Raw genomic sequence first — 15,529 nt, 5'->3', positions numbered from 1 at the left:
TGTTTCCTGCCCCCTCCCCCCCCCGGCAACATGAAGCACATTAGCCCTGCATGCAGATAGAACTGCTATTAGTTATTCTTGACCCTAACTCTCTTCTTGGAAGTAAATTGACAGTTTTCAGCACAGCTGTTTACAACTTATTACTTTTGACACCTTTCTGGGACTTTGGGAAACTCAGAGTCTACCCACCATGAACTTGGAGACTGCTGCCATTGTCTTCAACTGTGAATACCCAGCAACACAATCTAGGCCTTCCTTTGATCTTGACACCCCCCACCCCCAATGGTGGCACAGTAGTCTGTGTTAATCTAATTTTCAGATTATGAACCGATAAAAAGACTTATTTTTCTGGTGTGATATCAGCAAATAATCCTAGGTGCTGAATATGGGAACCACATACTGCCTAGGGATAGCATAGGGATGTTAAATGATGGTCCTTATAATATACAAGCAAAATGCATTTTTACAAACCAAGTTGATGAATAGAATCTTGAATAGTCTGTGTTAATCTAAATTCCAGTATATTTGGTGCTGTACCTATAGACCTTTAGTATCTACCCTTCCATCTGAAAGAGAGTGCTTGGTTTGTAGGGAACTTTCTGATAGGTAGAAATGGATATAACTGTAAACCAATTGCACCAAACATTAATTCCGTTAGTTGAAGATTGATTCAGCTGCACTATTTCATGTTTTCCTTTCAAAGCTGTATAAATATTTCTGCAAATGAGTAAATTAAATGAGTAGGTCGCTTGATCATTGGACAGATTGAAGACACAACATCGGTGTTCCTGATGTGGGATATGGAGTCTGTTAAAAATGATGTATGTGTTAATGCTCAGCATATTCAAAAATATGCAGTTTTATGTTGTGCTGCTGGAAATGTAAAATTCAGTCACAAGTTACTGATCTACTTAAGAAGGTTTGTAGAAAATAGTGAACTCTTGCATACAATCTGCTGCAACATTTCTAAAGGCATAATGTCTATGTTTGGATGCATATGAGAAATAAGATGCTTTTATTCTTGGCTTTTGTGCAAAAACCCAAAATGTGCTTTGTTTCGTAGCCATTGACATGTGGTCCGCAGGCGTCGTCTTTCTCTCCTTGTTGAGTGCCCGATACCCATTTTTCAAAGCCAGTGATGATTTAACTGCTTTGGCACAGATCATGACTATACGTGGAACGAAGGAAACCATTCAGGCTGCTAAATCATTTGGTATGGAATATATGAAGTCCTTTAAAAATCGATAATATGTTTTGTCTGTCTTCAATAATGTTTCTAGTTTCTTAATACTGGCTATATTTATTAACTTCATGAGAGTGCTTTGTCAAAGACAATGTTCAAGCATACTTGTGCATGCCACAGATTTTTTAAAAATTCTTTGAATATCTTCCAGCATGTATGTACACTGAAGATTATTGTCTCTATGTTGGAACAGTGCAAAACCTCACAGTCGAGGTAACTTAAAGAACATAAGAAATAGGAACAGGAGTAGACCTTTCGGCCCCTTGAGCCTGCTCCGCCATTCAATAAGATCATGGCTGATCATCTTGTATTTTGATTTCCACACTCCCATCTAACCCTGATAACCTTTGATTCCCTTGCCTAACAAAGATCTATATACCTCTGCCTTAAAAATACTCAATGACCCTGCCTCCACCATCTGAGGCAGAGAATTCCAAAGTCGTGCAACTCTCAGAGAAAAAAATTCTACTCGTCTCTGTCTTAAAGGGGCGACCCCTAATTTTAAAACAGCACCCCCCGCCCTAGTTCTGGACTCACCCAAAAGAGGAAACATCCTTTTGATGTCCACCTTGTCAAAGCCGTTCAAGATCTTGTATGCATCAATCAAATCACCCTCATTCTTCTAAATTCCAGTGGGAACCATCCCAGTCTGCCCAACATTTCCTCATGAGGCAACCCACTCATTCCCTTCCTTTGAAACTCCTCCAGTGCATTTACATCCTTCTTTAAATAAGGAGGCCAAAACTGTACAGTTTTCGAGGTGCAGTCTCAAATGCCCTGGTATTGATGGGAGTCACACGCACAATTATGTCTTCCATTTTGATGTTTTATGTGTTGTTTTACAAGTGGAATTACATAGATTGATCAGTATAATATATAAGCAAAAGACATTTTGACAAGCCAAGTTGATTACTAGAAGTGGTATCTGTGTTAATCTAATTTCCAGTATATAAACTGATATTAAGACACAGTTTTCTGGGGTGATGTTAGAAAATAATCCTAAATGCTGAATATTTGAACTGCATACCACCATAGAGATGTAAAATGAAGAGAGAGTTGTAAAAATGCAGACTAGTCAAGTAACGAGAATAATTAGGGGAGGAGGAAGGAGATTTGAAATCAATGTGGAGGAAAAAGGAAGAAAGCAAGGCTAATTAATTAAACGTTGGGGTGGGGGTAAGAGAAAAAAAATCAAAAGCAACAGCTCATAAAAGGTACAAAGACTAGAAATGAAAGGGAATGAATTTGAATAAAAAGGTAAAATTAGTATGGAGTAATATAAAGAACTGGAAATAAAGTGTTAGTATAATAAAATATCCAGGGACCCCAATATTTTAGTAATGAGCATTATAGTACTGAATCATATATATTGCTCTTTGTAACACAAGCATTTAAGGGATAAGTACATGAGGAAGAAAGGAATAAAAGCATATGTTGATGTTGTGAGATGAAGTAAAAATAGTAGTAGGGGGCTTGTGTGGAGCATAAACATAGGCTGAATGAGTCTGTTTCTGTGCTGTAAGTTCTATGCTATAAGTTATAAAATATACAAATGTCCCAGATTTGAATCCCTGTTCTCTAAGTTAGCCTATTTCAGCCATGATGACTTTGAGGATGTTTGAGTCGATTCCAGTAAACTCTTACTTGAGGGAGAAAGCTAGTGAGATTTACATAGCTGATTGTTGCTTAACCTGTGGATGTGAGGCAAGGACAGGATCGAGCCTGGCCTTGATGCCTGTGGTTGAAAAGCTTGCCAACTTTGCTGCCTTTACATATGTACAAAAAATAGCCTCTTGGCTGAAATTCAGAGATTCAGTGCTTATGAAACTCTATCCTTGCATCAGTCTCCATATTCAAGAATGATTAGTGGAACAACATGGAAGGGTAATAGGATTAATATTCTACCAACAAAAATTAGGAATACAGTGACAAAACAGGTTGAAGATTCACGCAACATCACAAATATTGTGATGTGGGTTGTATTATACTACTGAAGGACAGATTGAGGCTATGTTTCTATGGGAACTGGCTGATTGGAGAAAGGGACTTCTCTAAAACACAAAGGGGAAATGAGATTTGGCATTGGCCACGTTTGTACGTCTATCAGCAACTCAACGCAAGGCAGCTGAGGTGGAGGAAGACCTGAAGTGTGAAGAAAATAATCTGGAAAATAGAGCAAATTACTTAATTTGGGAGAGGAACAATAACTGGCAATGTGTAAAAACAAGAAATTAGTATTTGAAGTCACACTGAACTTGATCTGTAATTCAAAAACCTAAATTGGACTTCTTAAATTTATTTGGCAGTTCTGAAATAATATGAATATGTATAATTTTATAAGAGTCCATGACTAATAAGTTTGACTATAAGATGCTCTGCATCACAGCTTTTAATATTGTAAAACTGACCAGACATTTTTCTAGTGTAGCCAAAAATCTTAATACTTAAACATGCAGGGGATGTTTGTATGAGACAGTACATAATTGGCTGGAGAACTCAAAAATATGTTGTGTTTTAGAACTCAGAAAAGTGTCCATTTTTTTCCCTGTGTTCATTTAACAGAAATGTCAGTATGTGCCCTTTATATATTTTGAGTTTTCAATAATGAGCATATGTGTTCCAAACTTTAATCCCTTGAGACTATTGTACACAAATGACCCAAGTTGATGTTGGTTCATTTTGTGCAATATGCTAAATGTACCTTTTATTTAAAGTGCCTGTACAGAATATTTTTAATGCAATTTAGCTATGTTTTTACTTCATGTAATATGGGGTTCATTTAGGTTTTGTTGCCGACAGACATGTCTTGTTTATTAAAATGTTCCAAGGAGTGGCTGGCCTTTGAGTTAACACACTCCCTTTTCAAATCCATACTGATGAGCTTTCTCATTGCCAGATGTAATAGTCCTGTCTGAAATGACTTTTGCCCAGTTTGATGCAGCTCCTTGACGTGTTTTGTTAATTACACAATTTTAAGACATTGCCAGTACATGAAGCACAATGCCTACGGGTGTTTTCATTGCCAGATGTACTAATTGAAAGGACTTTCAGATCATTTAAAATAGTTCCAAATAGGTGAAATCTTGCAATAGAATAGAAATGATAAGCAGAGAGGTTATGTTGAGCTTATGTTATGCTTATGTTAAAAGGATTTACAAGGATGATACCAGAACTGAGAGGGTCTAGCTATCATTAAAGACTGGGCATGTCACGTTTTTTGCTCTGGAAAAGAAAAGGCTGGTGAAGGCCTTTAAAATTAAGGGAAGGGGTTTGATCAGATAAGTGTAGAGCAAATATAGGAAAGTCCAAAACTAAAGGGCAGAAATATAAGATAGTCACCAATAAATTCAGTAAGGAATTCTGGAGAAATTTCTTCACATAGAAAGGATGGGAATGTGAAACTTTCTACCATATGGAATATTTGAGGCAAACAATGTGGATGCATTTAAGGGGCAGCTAATTAAGTACATAAGAAAGAAAGGAATTGAACAATATACTGGATAACGGGGAGCAGACAATGTTAGAATAACTTCACAAAGGTGTTGAGCCGCATTCATGTCTCTTTACAGATAATGAGTTCACTTAGTGAGAGCTTAGGCTCGAGCTATATGCTTGATCTTAAGGCTTTAGACTGCTGCAGAGGCTGAATGCACAGCCTTTTTGTGAACGTGTATACGTAGATCTCAATTGTGGTCTACTTTGTTTTCGAGCAGAAATAGGAGTCACTTTCTGGCCTCGGTGAAACCTGTTTATCAACTGATCTCCTAGAAATGGCACACAATGGGGCAATGTGAGGAGAAACATCAGAATCTTTAATGGTGGAGGTGTGGAATCATCATGACTTCTCACCTGGCACATTGATATCCAGAGATTCTTGAGTAATTAATGTCATTGCTCTTGAAAAGACTAATGTGGAAGAGCCAGAGGTTCAAGGGGTATGTGTGCTGATTTCCAATAATTACTTTACCTTGAAAGACTACATGTTCACCATTTCAACCCAACAGTTTATGTGGCCAGATTAGGGCTCCAAATTTGGTGATGTCCACAAGTATTATTTTTGGCTATTTTATACCTTTAACAAGATGAACTGTAGGGAGCACCCTGCGGTTTATGAAAGACACTTGGAAAGTGTAGTCTTTTGTTCAATGGGAATCTGAGTAAACAAGTTTTGGATTATCTTAGCATAGAGTCTGTTTGTAAAGTGGCCTGTTGAACCAACATGCAGAAAGTTCTTTGAAGGCCATCTGCAGATAGTGACCTGGAATAATATGCCTAGTTTGATTCACCATTTTACCCTTCCAGTACTCCAGGCTGGTCTGAAGATATGAGTCTTTCAGATCCTACCATTAATTTTTGTATATACTCCCAAAGTAATTGGTGTGCTCAAATTTGTGTGTGAGAGTTGAAGATTCTTCTTTCTTACCTGCTGTGGCTTAGAGCTCTTTTGCTATTTTAAATTTGGAAATTTCTGCATTCTTGACGTATCCCAGTGCTGGGTGTTATGGCATAGCAGATGATAAATGCTGAGCTGCTCAACTCCCAGAAGGAAACTTGAAACAGCTGCCACAACTATTTTGCAATTTGTATTTTATTTCGCAATGCATGCCTTGAATTCAGCAGTAGAGTCCACTGAGATTTTGGGGTTTTTACATAACTAAATTAAACATTTATTAATAAAAGAAAAGATTTTAAGCACATACATAGGTCCACAAATTACTACTATAACTACTCCTAAATCCCCTAATTAATCTGGCTCCCAGTTACACCTCCGTTAAAGCAACAGTAAAACAAATAGAACTAAACAGACCCAGGCAAAGCACACAATACCCTGGACAGTGATATTCAAAGTGAATTTTCTTAGCTTCAGTTCCTGTAGACAGTAACTTGATGCACAGAGGCTGGAGGCTTTTCACACATGTTAGACCTTAGAATTCCTTACCCTTTACACATAACCTCCTCTCCTTTATACATGTTTCTCCCTTTTAATGCAAATCCATTATTCCCATATGTTTTTGCAACTTTACTTTTCCCATAATATAAATCTTTCATAGTACTCATATTATCAGTAATCTTTGGGAAAAGTAAACGCACTGTTTGGCTTAGCTTCTTATGGCTAGGTGTAACGTTTTACCGTCTCTTTGAAATTCAAACTACTCTAATTTATCTAAAAATGCAAATTTTCCTCACACCTCACATTCTAAAACTTCGGCCATGTTTACATATTTAGCATTTCAAACCTAACTTCCCTTTTGATAATTCAAAAGCTCCAGACTAGCTGTCTCCATTTTAATTAAAAACCCCCCCGCCACACACATACACACACACACATCCACACAGAGAAACTAATCCAAACCCCACTGTTAACCTACCTTGACAACAAATCACAATACTATGAAAATTATTATATTTTCATAATTTGGGATACAAGCAGAAATAGGCTTTAGATATAGAAAATTTGGAGGAAATCATCTGACCATTCGGCATGATTTTAATAGAGACCACACTTGACTTCTGCAATGGGTGCAGTTCATACTCCAGTGGTTAGAATATATATATCTTTTTGCTGACACCAGAGGAAGTGTGCTTTGGTTCAGGTATAAATTTGGCAGTGTGCAATCAGCACAGTAGTCGTTATGGGAGAGGAAGATGGGATTTATGTGAAATTTTAAAGGGATGTGGACAATTAAAAGAAATTTAACACCGGTGTGGCAAAAGAAGTATGAAAGTCGGCTCAAAAAACATCCCAATCTAGTGCCGTCCTTTGCCAAAAATTGAAAGGGTTTAAGGAATTAATAAGTGGCAGGTCGAGAAGAGAAGGGTCAAAATCAAGGCGTGTGCATGCATCTGCAGAAAAGTATTGGAGCAGCCCAACACTTAACACCACCCCCCAACCCCCCCTCCCCACCCCACCACAAACCCCTTCTGGTGGTGCAGCATGAGGTACTTACCAGGGAGGTTGTCTCTGTGTCACCCAACAGCACCATTCTTATAAATCAAAATATTGTAGCATTCCTGCAGGAAAGGAGCTATATTTCAGCAGCAACTCAATGTACTGTCACTAGATGGGTCAGCCCATCACTATTTGGTAGCTGCAGGTGTCCTTGCGGTTGAGGCATGGTTCAGTCTCCCCGTCTGTTGGCACAGACATTGAGGACAGTTCCTCATGACTTTTGCCAGTCATATGTGGCAAGGGTTTGTGGATATTTTGTGGTATCTTTACTATTGTGATTAATCAGTGCACAAGCATACTTCCTTACAGGTGGAACCACTAAAAACATTGGGATGCTTCTAAGGATGCATCCACTATTATGCTTAGTTGTACTACTGGACCTTCTCCCTTTAGGAATAGGAGATGCTACATGCGCTAATCCTCTGCCAAAGAACACAGAACTCTTTTGTTATATTGGTCCCTTCCTTCCCAAAAAACAGAGGAGAATTCCCACTGGAAAACCCATTGTCCCTGTGTGAAGGGGAAAATTGACAGCCCTAGCAATCCTGGACACCTGCTTTGTCTTGATTTGAATAGTCATTAAAGCAAATTAGGTAAAAAAAAAATAAGGGTGCATGATTCCCTCCCTGATTCACTTGCATTGAACTGTTTAAAATAAGTTGGAGCTTGCTGTGACCACCAGAGGTGAAGGTGGAAAATGGGATGGGTGCAATAGTGCATGAAGATGTAGTGTAAGGGTTCTCCACCCACTTTACAGATCGATTTTACCAAAGTGTAAAGTTTAGGCTACCATGTCTGTAAGAAACATCCCCTTCTCCACAGAAGAAAAGAGTTGACGTTTCGAGTCCTCATGACCCTTCAACAGAACTGAGTGAATATTAAGAGAGGGGTGAAATATAAGCTGGTTTAAGGTTTTGAGGGGGGGGGGGGTGGAAAGAAGTTGGGGGGGCTGTGGTTGTAGGGACAAGCAAGCAGTGATAGGAGCAGATAATCAAAAATGTCACACAGAAGAACAAAGAGGTGCTGAAGGTGGTGATATCTAAATGAATGTTAATTAAGAATGGATGGCAGGACACTCAAGCTACAGCTGTAGTGGGGATGGGGTGGAAAGGCTAACAGGGCATAAAAGATATAGATTTAAAAATAATGGAAATAGGTGGGAAAAAGATCTATATAAATTATTGGAAAAAAACAAAAGGAAAGGGGAAGAAATGGAAAGGGGGCAGGGATGGAGGAGGGAGTTCAAGATCTAAAGTTGTTGAATTCAATATTCAGTCCGGAAGGCTGTAAAGTGCCTAGTCGGGAGATGACGTGCTGTTCCTCCGGTTTGCATTGGGCTTCACTGGAACAATGCAGCAAGCCAAAGACAGACGTGGGCAAGAGAGCAGGGTGGAGTGTTAAAATGGCAAGCAACAGGGAGGTTTGGGTCTTTCTTGCAGACAGACCGCAGGTGTTCTGCAAAGCGGTCGCCCAGTTTACATTTGATCTCTCCAATGTAGAGGAGACCGCATTGGGAGCAACGAATGCAGTAGACTAAGTTGGGGGAAATGCAAGTGAAATTCTGCTTCACTTGAAAGGAGTGTTTGGGCCCTTGGACGGTGAGGAGAGAGGAAGGGGCAGGTGATGCATCTTTTGCGTGGGCATGGGAGGTGCCATAGGTGGGGGTTGAGGAGTAGGGGTTGATGGAGGAGTAGACCAGGGTGCCCCGGAGGGAACGATCCCTACGGAATGCCGCCGGGGGGTTGAAGGGAAGATGTGTTTGGTGGTGGCATCATGCTGGAGTTGGCAGAAATGGCGGAGGATGATCCTTTGAATGCGGAGGCTGGTGGGGTGATAAGTGAGGACAAGGGGGACCCTAACATGTTTCTGGGAGGGAGGAGAAGGCATGAGGGCAGATGCGCAGCAGATGGGCCGGACACGGTTGAGGGCACTGTCAACGACCGTGGGTGGAAAACCTCGGTTAAGGAAGAAGAAGGACATGTAGAGAGCTACCTCGACTACAGCTCCTCACACCCCGCTTCCTGTAAGGACTCCATCCCATTCTCTCAGTTCCTTCGCCTCCGTCACATCTGTTCTGATGATGCTACCTTCAAAAACAGTTCCTCTGACATGTCCTCCTTCTTCCTTAACCAAGGTTTTCCACCCACGGTCGTTGACAGGGCCCTCAACCATGTCCGGCCCATCTCCTGCGCATCCGCCCTCACGCCTTCTCCTCCCTCCCAGAAACATGATAGGGTCCCCCTTGTCTTCACTTATCACCCCACCAGCCTCCGCATTCAAAGGATCATCTTCTGCCAACTCTAGCATGATACCACCACCAAACACATCTTCCCTTCAACCCCAACGCCCCCGCCCCCCGACGGCATTCTGTAGGGATCGTTCCCTCCGGGACACCCTGATCCACTCCTCCATCACCCCCTACTCCTCAACCCCCACCTATGGCACCTCCCCATGCCCATGCAAAAGATGCAACACCTGCCCCTTCACTTTCTCTCTCCTCACCATCCAAGGGCCCAAACACTCCTTTCAAGTGAAGCAGAATTTCACTTGCATTTCCCCTAACTTAGTCTACTGCATTCGTTGCTCCCAATGCGGTCTCCTCTACATTGGAGAGACCAAACGTAAACTGGGTGACCGCTTTGCAGAACACCTGCGGTCTGTCCGCAAGAAAGACCCAAACCTCCCTGTCGCTTGCCATTTTAACACTCCACCCTGCTCTCATGCCCACATGTCTGTCCTTGGCTTGCTGCATTGTTCCAGTGAAGCCCAGCGCAAACTGGAAGAACAGCACCTCATCTTCCGACTAGGCACTTTACAGCCTTCCGGACTGAATATTGAATTCAACAATTTTAGATCTTGAACTCCCTCCTCCATCCCCACCTCCTTTCTGTTTCTTCCCCCTTCCTTTTGTTTTTTCCAATAATTTATATAGATTTTTCATTTCCCACCTATTTCCATTATTTTTAAATCTATATCTTTTATGCCCTGTTAGCCTTTCCACTCCACCCCCACTACAGCTGTACTTGAGTGTCCTGCCATCCATTCTTAATTAGCATATTCGTTTAGATAATATCACCACCTTCAACACTTCTTTGTTGTTCTATCTGTGACATCTTTTGATTATCTGCTCCTATCACTGCTTGCTTGTCCCTACAACCACAACCCCCCCCCAAGTTCTCTCCCCCCACCACCCCCCACCTTAAACCAGCATATATTTCAACCCTCTCCTAATATTCACTCAGTTCTGTTGAAGGGTCATGAGGACTCGAAACGTCAACTCTTTTCTTCTCCGCCGATGCTGCTAGACCTGCTGAGTTTTTCCAGGTAATTCTGTTTTTGTTTTGGATTTCCAGCATCCACAATTTTTTGTTTTTATTCCCCTTCTCCAACCTGCCATAGATTGGCAGCAGTGATCTGTTTGTATATGCTATTTGAACTTTTTGCAAGCATTGAAGACCAGATATCAGGATAGTAATTCATATTTCCAGCACTACCAACCCTCCCCTTAAAGCACATATTATATTTTAACTTGAATTTTTTTTTAACTGTTGCAAGATCTGTTAGGTTTTATATTTTCATTGTGTACAATGTATGCTGTCCATAAGTCAAAGATGAGAGTAAATTCCACTAACTTCACTTTTGTATTTTAGGTAAAGCTGTATCATGTAGCAAGGAATGTCCAAAATTGGATTTGAGGACTCTGTGTGAAAGACTCCGTGGAACAGACTGCTCAAGTAAAAGAAAATCAAACCAAAAGAATGAGCCAAAGGAGTGTTCACGTATCACTGGCTGTGTGCCAGGTCCAGATATAAAGGATGATGAAAAGAAGGAAAAGACTGATTCCTTGACATACAAACAAGAGCTTCACAGCCAGCCAAGAAAGGTCAAGCAGGATATTCGGTGGGACTCTGACTTCAAAAGCACAGCTAGATCATCAGATATGAAAAGCTGGAATAGAGTTCCAGACTTAGCATATGACCTTCTAGACAAGCTTTTGGATTTGAACCCGGCAACTAGGTTAACTGCGGAAAAGGCTTTGAAGCATCCATTCTTTGAAGGCATATAACTCATTGGGATATCAAGTGAGGCATGTTGCATGTGTGGGATAATCACAAAAATACATGATTTTTTTTAGTGACAGGTGCTTATTTCAGTGGATTTTGTTGACATTCATTCAGAATTTTATACCAAAGCAAGTTAATCAGCCAAACTCCTCTTTCAATCCAGCCATGGAATTTTGTTTTTTCCCACATGTTCTTGACCACTGCCACTCCCTGACACCCATTCTCCAATCTGTTTAATGGCTAAACTGCCTCATAAATAAATGTGCAAATCTAGGGATTTTATTATAAATAACTTTATATTCCTTCCTAACACTTAACTGTGCTGTGCAGTAATCCACACACAAGCAAAATAGGCAGGACATCGGCTCATCTCAACCATGCTACCATAGAGCCCACCACCTGGATTGATGGATCCTGCACATGTCTGTGCAACAGTGGTTGAAGCCAACTTCAAGACTGCACCTTGGGTGTGAAATTCATCTCGTCAGTTATTTTAATGAGAAAGTCAATGTGAATTTTTAAAAACAACTGGAGGAATCGCACTCATCGGAACTTGTGTACTTTCAGTTATGGCACCCTGTGCATTGTATTATCCAGAATTTTTTTGTTTTTCTTTCTGTTTATGCCCGTTCAAAGTAGTCATTTTTTTTTAAAAAAATGATGTGGCGGTCTTGCCTACCTCAGTTGCCATGGTATTTGTCAAGCACATTCTTTAGTCACATCAGTTATTGGCTCCAATAACGTTTATTGAAAGCAGCAGCGACTTAATCTGACACACAGTAAAATGCAGGATGAAATGGACAGTTTGGTAACTTGGGGTTGCAGAAGGAAGATCCAAGTAAATGCTCGTCTATTTCTCAACCTTTGGCACTTGCCTTTGTCTCAGATTTTAGGAGCATTCTAAAGATTTTTGTGCAATTAATTACCTTGTATTTTTTTGGTTGTGTCACTTCCATTTTATAAGTTTTTTTGAGATTTTGGTTTGTAGTATTGATAAAAACTTAGCTGCCAAAACTGTTTTTATAATTTTATTCCAGACATCTGGCAAAACATTAAAATATATGAAAACGTTTCTTCCTTTTAATTCGTTATTGCATATGTTTTCAAAACATGCTGTATGTGCAGTTTCTGGCCCCAGTTTGATTACTCAGCTGCAAATAAAAGCGAATTGGAACAGAAACACTCATTTCTGCCAGCAACTGTTACTTTTTTTAATTACGAAAGGAACAGCTCTATGGCTGGGACTTGAGGGAGGACACGCCTCCAAAAAACTCAAATTGACACAATAGCCAACAAAAACTTCAAATGCTATCTTTCATTTTGTTAACCATATTTTAAATATATGCCAATCTGTTTTGTTTTGTGATTTTTGTAAATGAACCACTGGCCCAAGCTTTATTGCATCTCCTCCTCCACTCTATAGTTGCTGAACGTGCCTTCATCCATCTCTGCTCCTCTATAGTACCACCTTTCCTTAATCCTCTTTACATCCCTTCCTCCCATTCTGCCTTTGAAAGCCCCAAAATTAAGTTTTCCATCACCTTTTCACATCCTCCGACTAAAGTCCAACAAATCCTTTCCCCGGTCAAAGTACCTGGATTGCTTTGTCTGCGTCAAAGGGTCTATATAAATGCAAAATGTTTCATATTTTATATACAAGCAGCAATGAGTGATGTGCACTACTAGCTGCATTAACCTCAATCATCCTTGGTGTATCAGTACAGTGTAGTAACTACTTAATGTTGACAATATTTGTCGTTCATTATGGTTAGGGCCTCAAAAGTTGGGTAGTTCCAGTATTGTGGCTCAGTTATAGATGTCAAGGTTGGGGTTGTGACAGTATGAGTTAGATTGGAAAAAAAGTCTTATGCTGGAAGCCTAAGTATCGTGAGATTGAAATTGACCAATACTTAATGGAGAAACTGATGTTAAATCGATGGTATCTTGTGCTGTAGTAATTAATTTATAATAGGCATATGGCACCTTAAGACGCTTGAAACCTGTAATGCGCCCCCCAAAAAATCAGCTGATGGAATTTAAAATTATTCTTTCAATAACATTTTCTGAAATAGACCTCAAAACTACAGAGAACTGTATCAGATATTGTATGCAATTTACTGTATTGTAAAATCAATTTTAAAGGAACTACACCCTGGGAAACATGTCATCCTAACACATGATTTTGCATTTGTTAAAAGCAGGCTATTAACTGGCCTTTCAGAAAAAACAAGGCAGCACTGTTGATACCTTCTGGAGCTGGTCATTAGTGAGCATTGCAGCATGAATGTATTTGACTCTATCAATCAAATTTTCATAAGGAACAGGTGCAATCAAAGTACATCCATTAGTTTTGCATCATAAATTTGGGCATGATGGTGGGGTCTGTACTTCTCATCTATCCAGGAGTTGTAAGATGTTTTCTGAGAAAATCAATGCTATTTCTGGATCTGACCTTTTCCACCAGGGTTTTGGTCCAGGAATGCATCTGTTTTGCTCCAAGATTTGTCAGTGAAAGCCAGCTGGTCACTAGTATGTTTTTGTATTACATTTGTGGCTATTTGACATTGAAATGGAGGCTAAGCAGAGGTAGGGGTAGAAAATGTGTTTCTAGAGGGTGATACAGGCTGACTTACTCTATTTCCTGAGCCAATGTTGTTGGAGACTATTCTGAATTTAATCTCTAGTAATTGACCATATATAGTGTGTAAGGCAGAGATAATAGGATTTAGGGTACATAGAATCTAGGGTCCAGCAAACACATTGGTACACATGGAATGCAAAAATGACTTCAAAAGATTGCACTTAAAGGAATTGAAAATAATTTCTGGTTATTTGGAGCAGAATAATGGTTGATATATCTGCAGAAGGAGAGTAGAATTTATTGATGCACTATTATTTAAGCTACAATCAATGAATTCTAGTTAAATTGAAATTGATTAAAAAGCAATACATCTGTGTGGACTTAGGAGCAGGAGTAGGCAATTTGGCCCTTTGAGTCTGCTCCACCATTCAATAAGATCATGGCTCATCTGGTTGTGCTCTCAACTCCACTTTCTTGTCTGCCACCTTAACCCTTGATTCTCTTGTCTATCAAAAATCTGCCTTGAATAAATTCAATGACTCAGCCTCCACTGCTCTCTGGGGAAGAGAATTCCATATTCTAATGACCCTCTGAGAAAATTCTCATCATCTCCATCTTAAAAAGCAGACCTCTTATTCTGAAACTGTGTCCCCTTGCCCTAATCTCCCCCACAAGTTGAAATATCCTCCCAGTATCCACCCTATCAAATCCCCTCAGAATCTTGTATGTTTCAATAACTGCGGTGGGTATATGTCCAACCTTCCTTCGTAAAAATAAGCCCTTCATCCCAGGAATGAGCCAAATTAACCCTTTCTGTACTGCTAACATTATATCTTTTTTCAAATAACAAGACCAGAATACTTTGTACCAGTACATAGTATTCCAGCTGCCTAAATAGGTTTGCAAGGATTAATATTGGAGTCAAGTGCAAGATCTATGAAACATAAAAGAAATTGTAGATGTAAGCCAGATAAATTTGTCAGGGCCACCAACAGCAGGCTTATGATAAGTATAGACACGCACTTAAGTAATGTAATGCTGAAAGCAAGTTCAATAATGATAAAGGTGTTTCCAAATTGAGGATGGAGAGAGAAAGCATTGGCTTACTTAAAATGAGAAGCATTAAGAAATTTCAAAATCAAACATTTATTGTATATCCATCTTCAGAGAAAAAGGAGGGAAAGTTGAGGTCGCATATGATACCTCCAAGCAGGATTCAAACAGATGTTCCTACTCCCTATGCATCCTCTTCAGGTCTGCTCCAACATTTGTTATGACCAGGATGGGGGGAGTGTGCAGGTTGACTAACCCACTACTCCACAGGTCGCACCATTTATTTAAAAGTTTGATTCACTCACCAAAATAGCCAATTGTTTACCTTTGCTACTGTTACCCAGAATAAAAGAGACTTTAACTGGGCTTCTTTCAATTAACAACAAACTTTTTTTTTTATAAAACTAGCCTTGTCAAATCGGAAGACAAAGCTTATTAACATACAGTATGAAACATGAAAGATTTGTCTTTCAAGATACCCTCAGTCACATGCACACACGCACACCAAAAAAAAAGGAATTCTGCTAAAGATTAAAAATCAATGGTTCAAGGGAAACGGGAAGATGGTGGAGTCCTTGAAATGGTGTCCGGGTTATGTGGCTGGTCTCAGCACTGATCTGTGGAACAATCAATGACTC

The 15,529-nt window shown here is 39.9% G+C and overlaps 1 protein-coding gene across 5 annotated transcripts in view; it reads left to right on the top strand.

The window, feature by feature from the left end:
• Window positions 1-12,329, top strand: part of cdc7 (cell division cycle 7 homolog (S. cerevisiae)) — a 47,757-nt gene extending 35,428 nt beyond the window's left edge. For all 5 annotated transcript variants that reach the window (XM_041208653.1, XM_041208654.1, XM_041208652.1 and 2 more), the window contains 2 exons: window positions 1,064-1,213; window positions 10,844-12,329. In XM_041208653.1, the coding sequence (XP_041064587.1) occupies window positions 1,064-1,213; window positions 10,844-11,259 (566 nt within the window). In that variant the 3' untranslated portion in view covers window positions 11,260-12,329. The remainder of the gene's footprint in view (window positions 1-1,063; window positions 1,214-10,843) is intronic.
• Window positions 12,330-15,529: the final 3,200 nt, after the last annotated feature.

Source organism: Carcharodon carcharias, chromosome 16, assembly GCF_017639515.1.
Source record: "Carcharodon carcharias isolate sCarCar2 chromosome 16, sCarCar2.pri, whole genome shotgun sequence".
In the NCBI taxonomy this organism is placed as follows: Eukaryota; Metazoa; Chordata; class Chondrichthyes; order Lamniformes; family Lamnidae; genus Carcharodon; species Carcharodon carcharias.
This window is presented reverse-complemented; position numbering and strand designations above follow the sequence as displayed.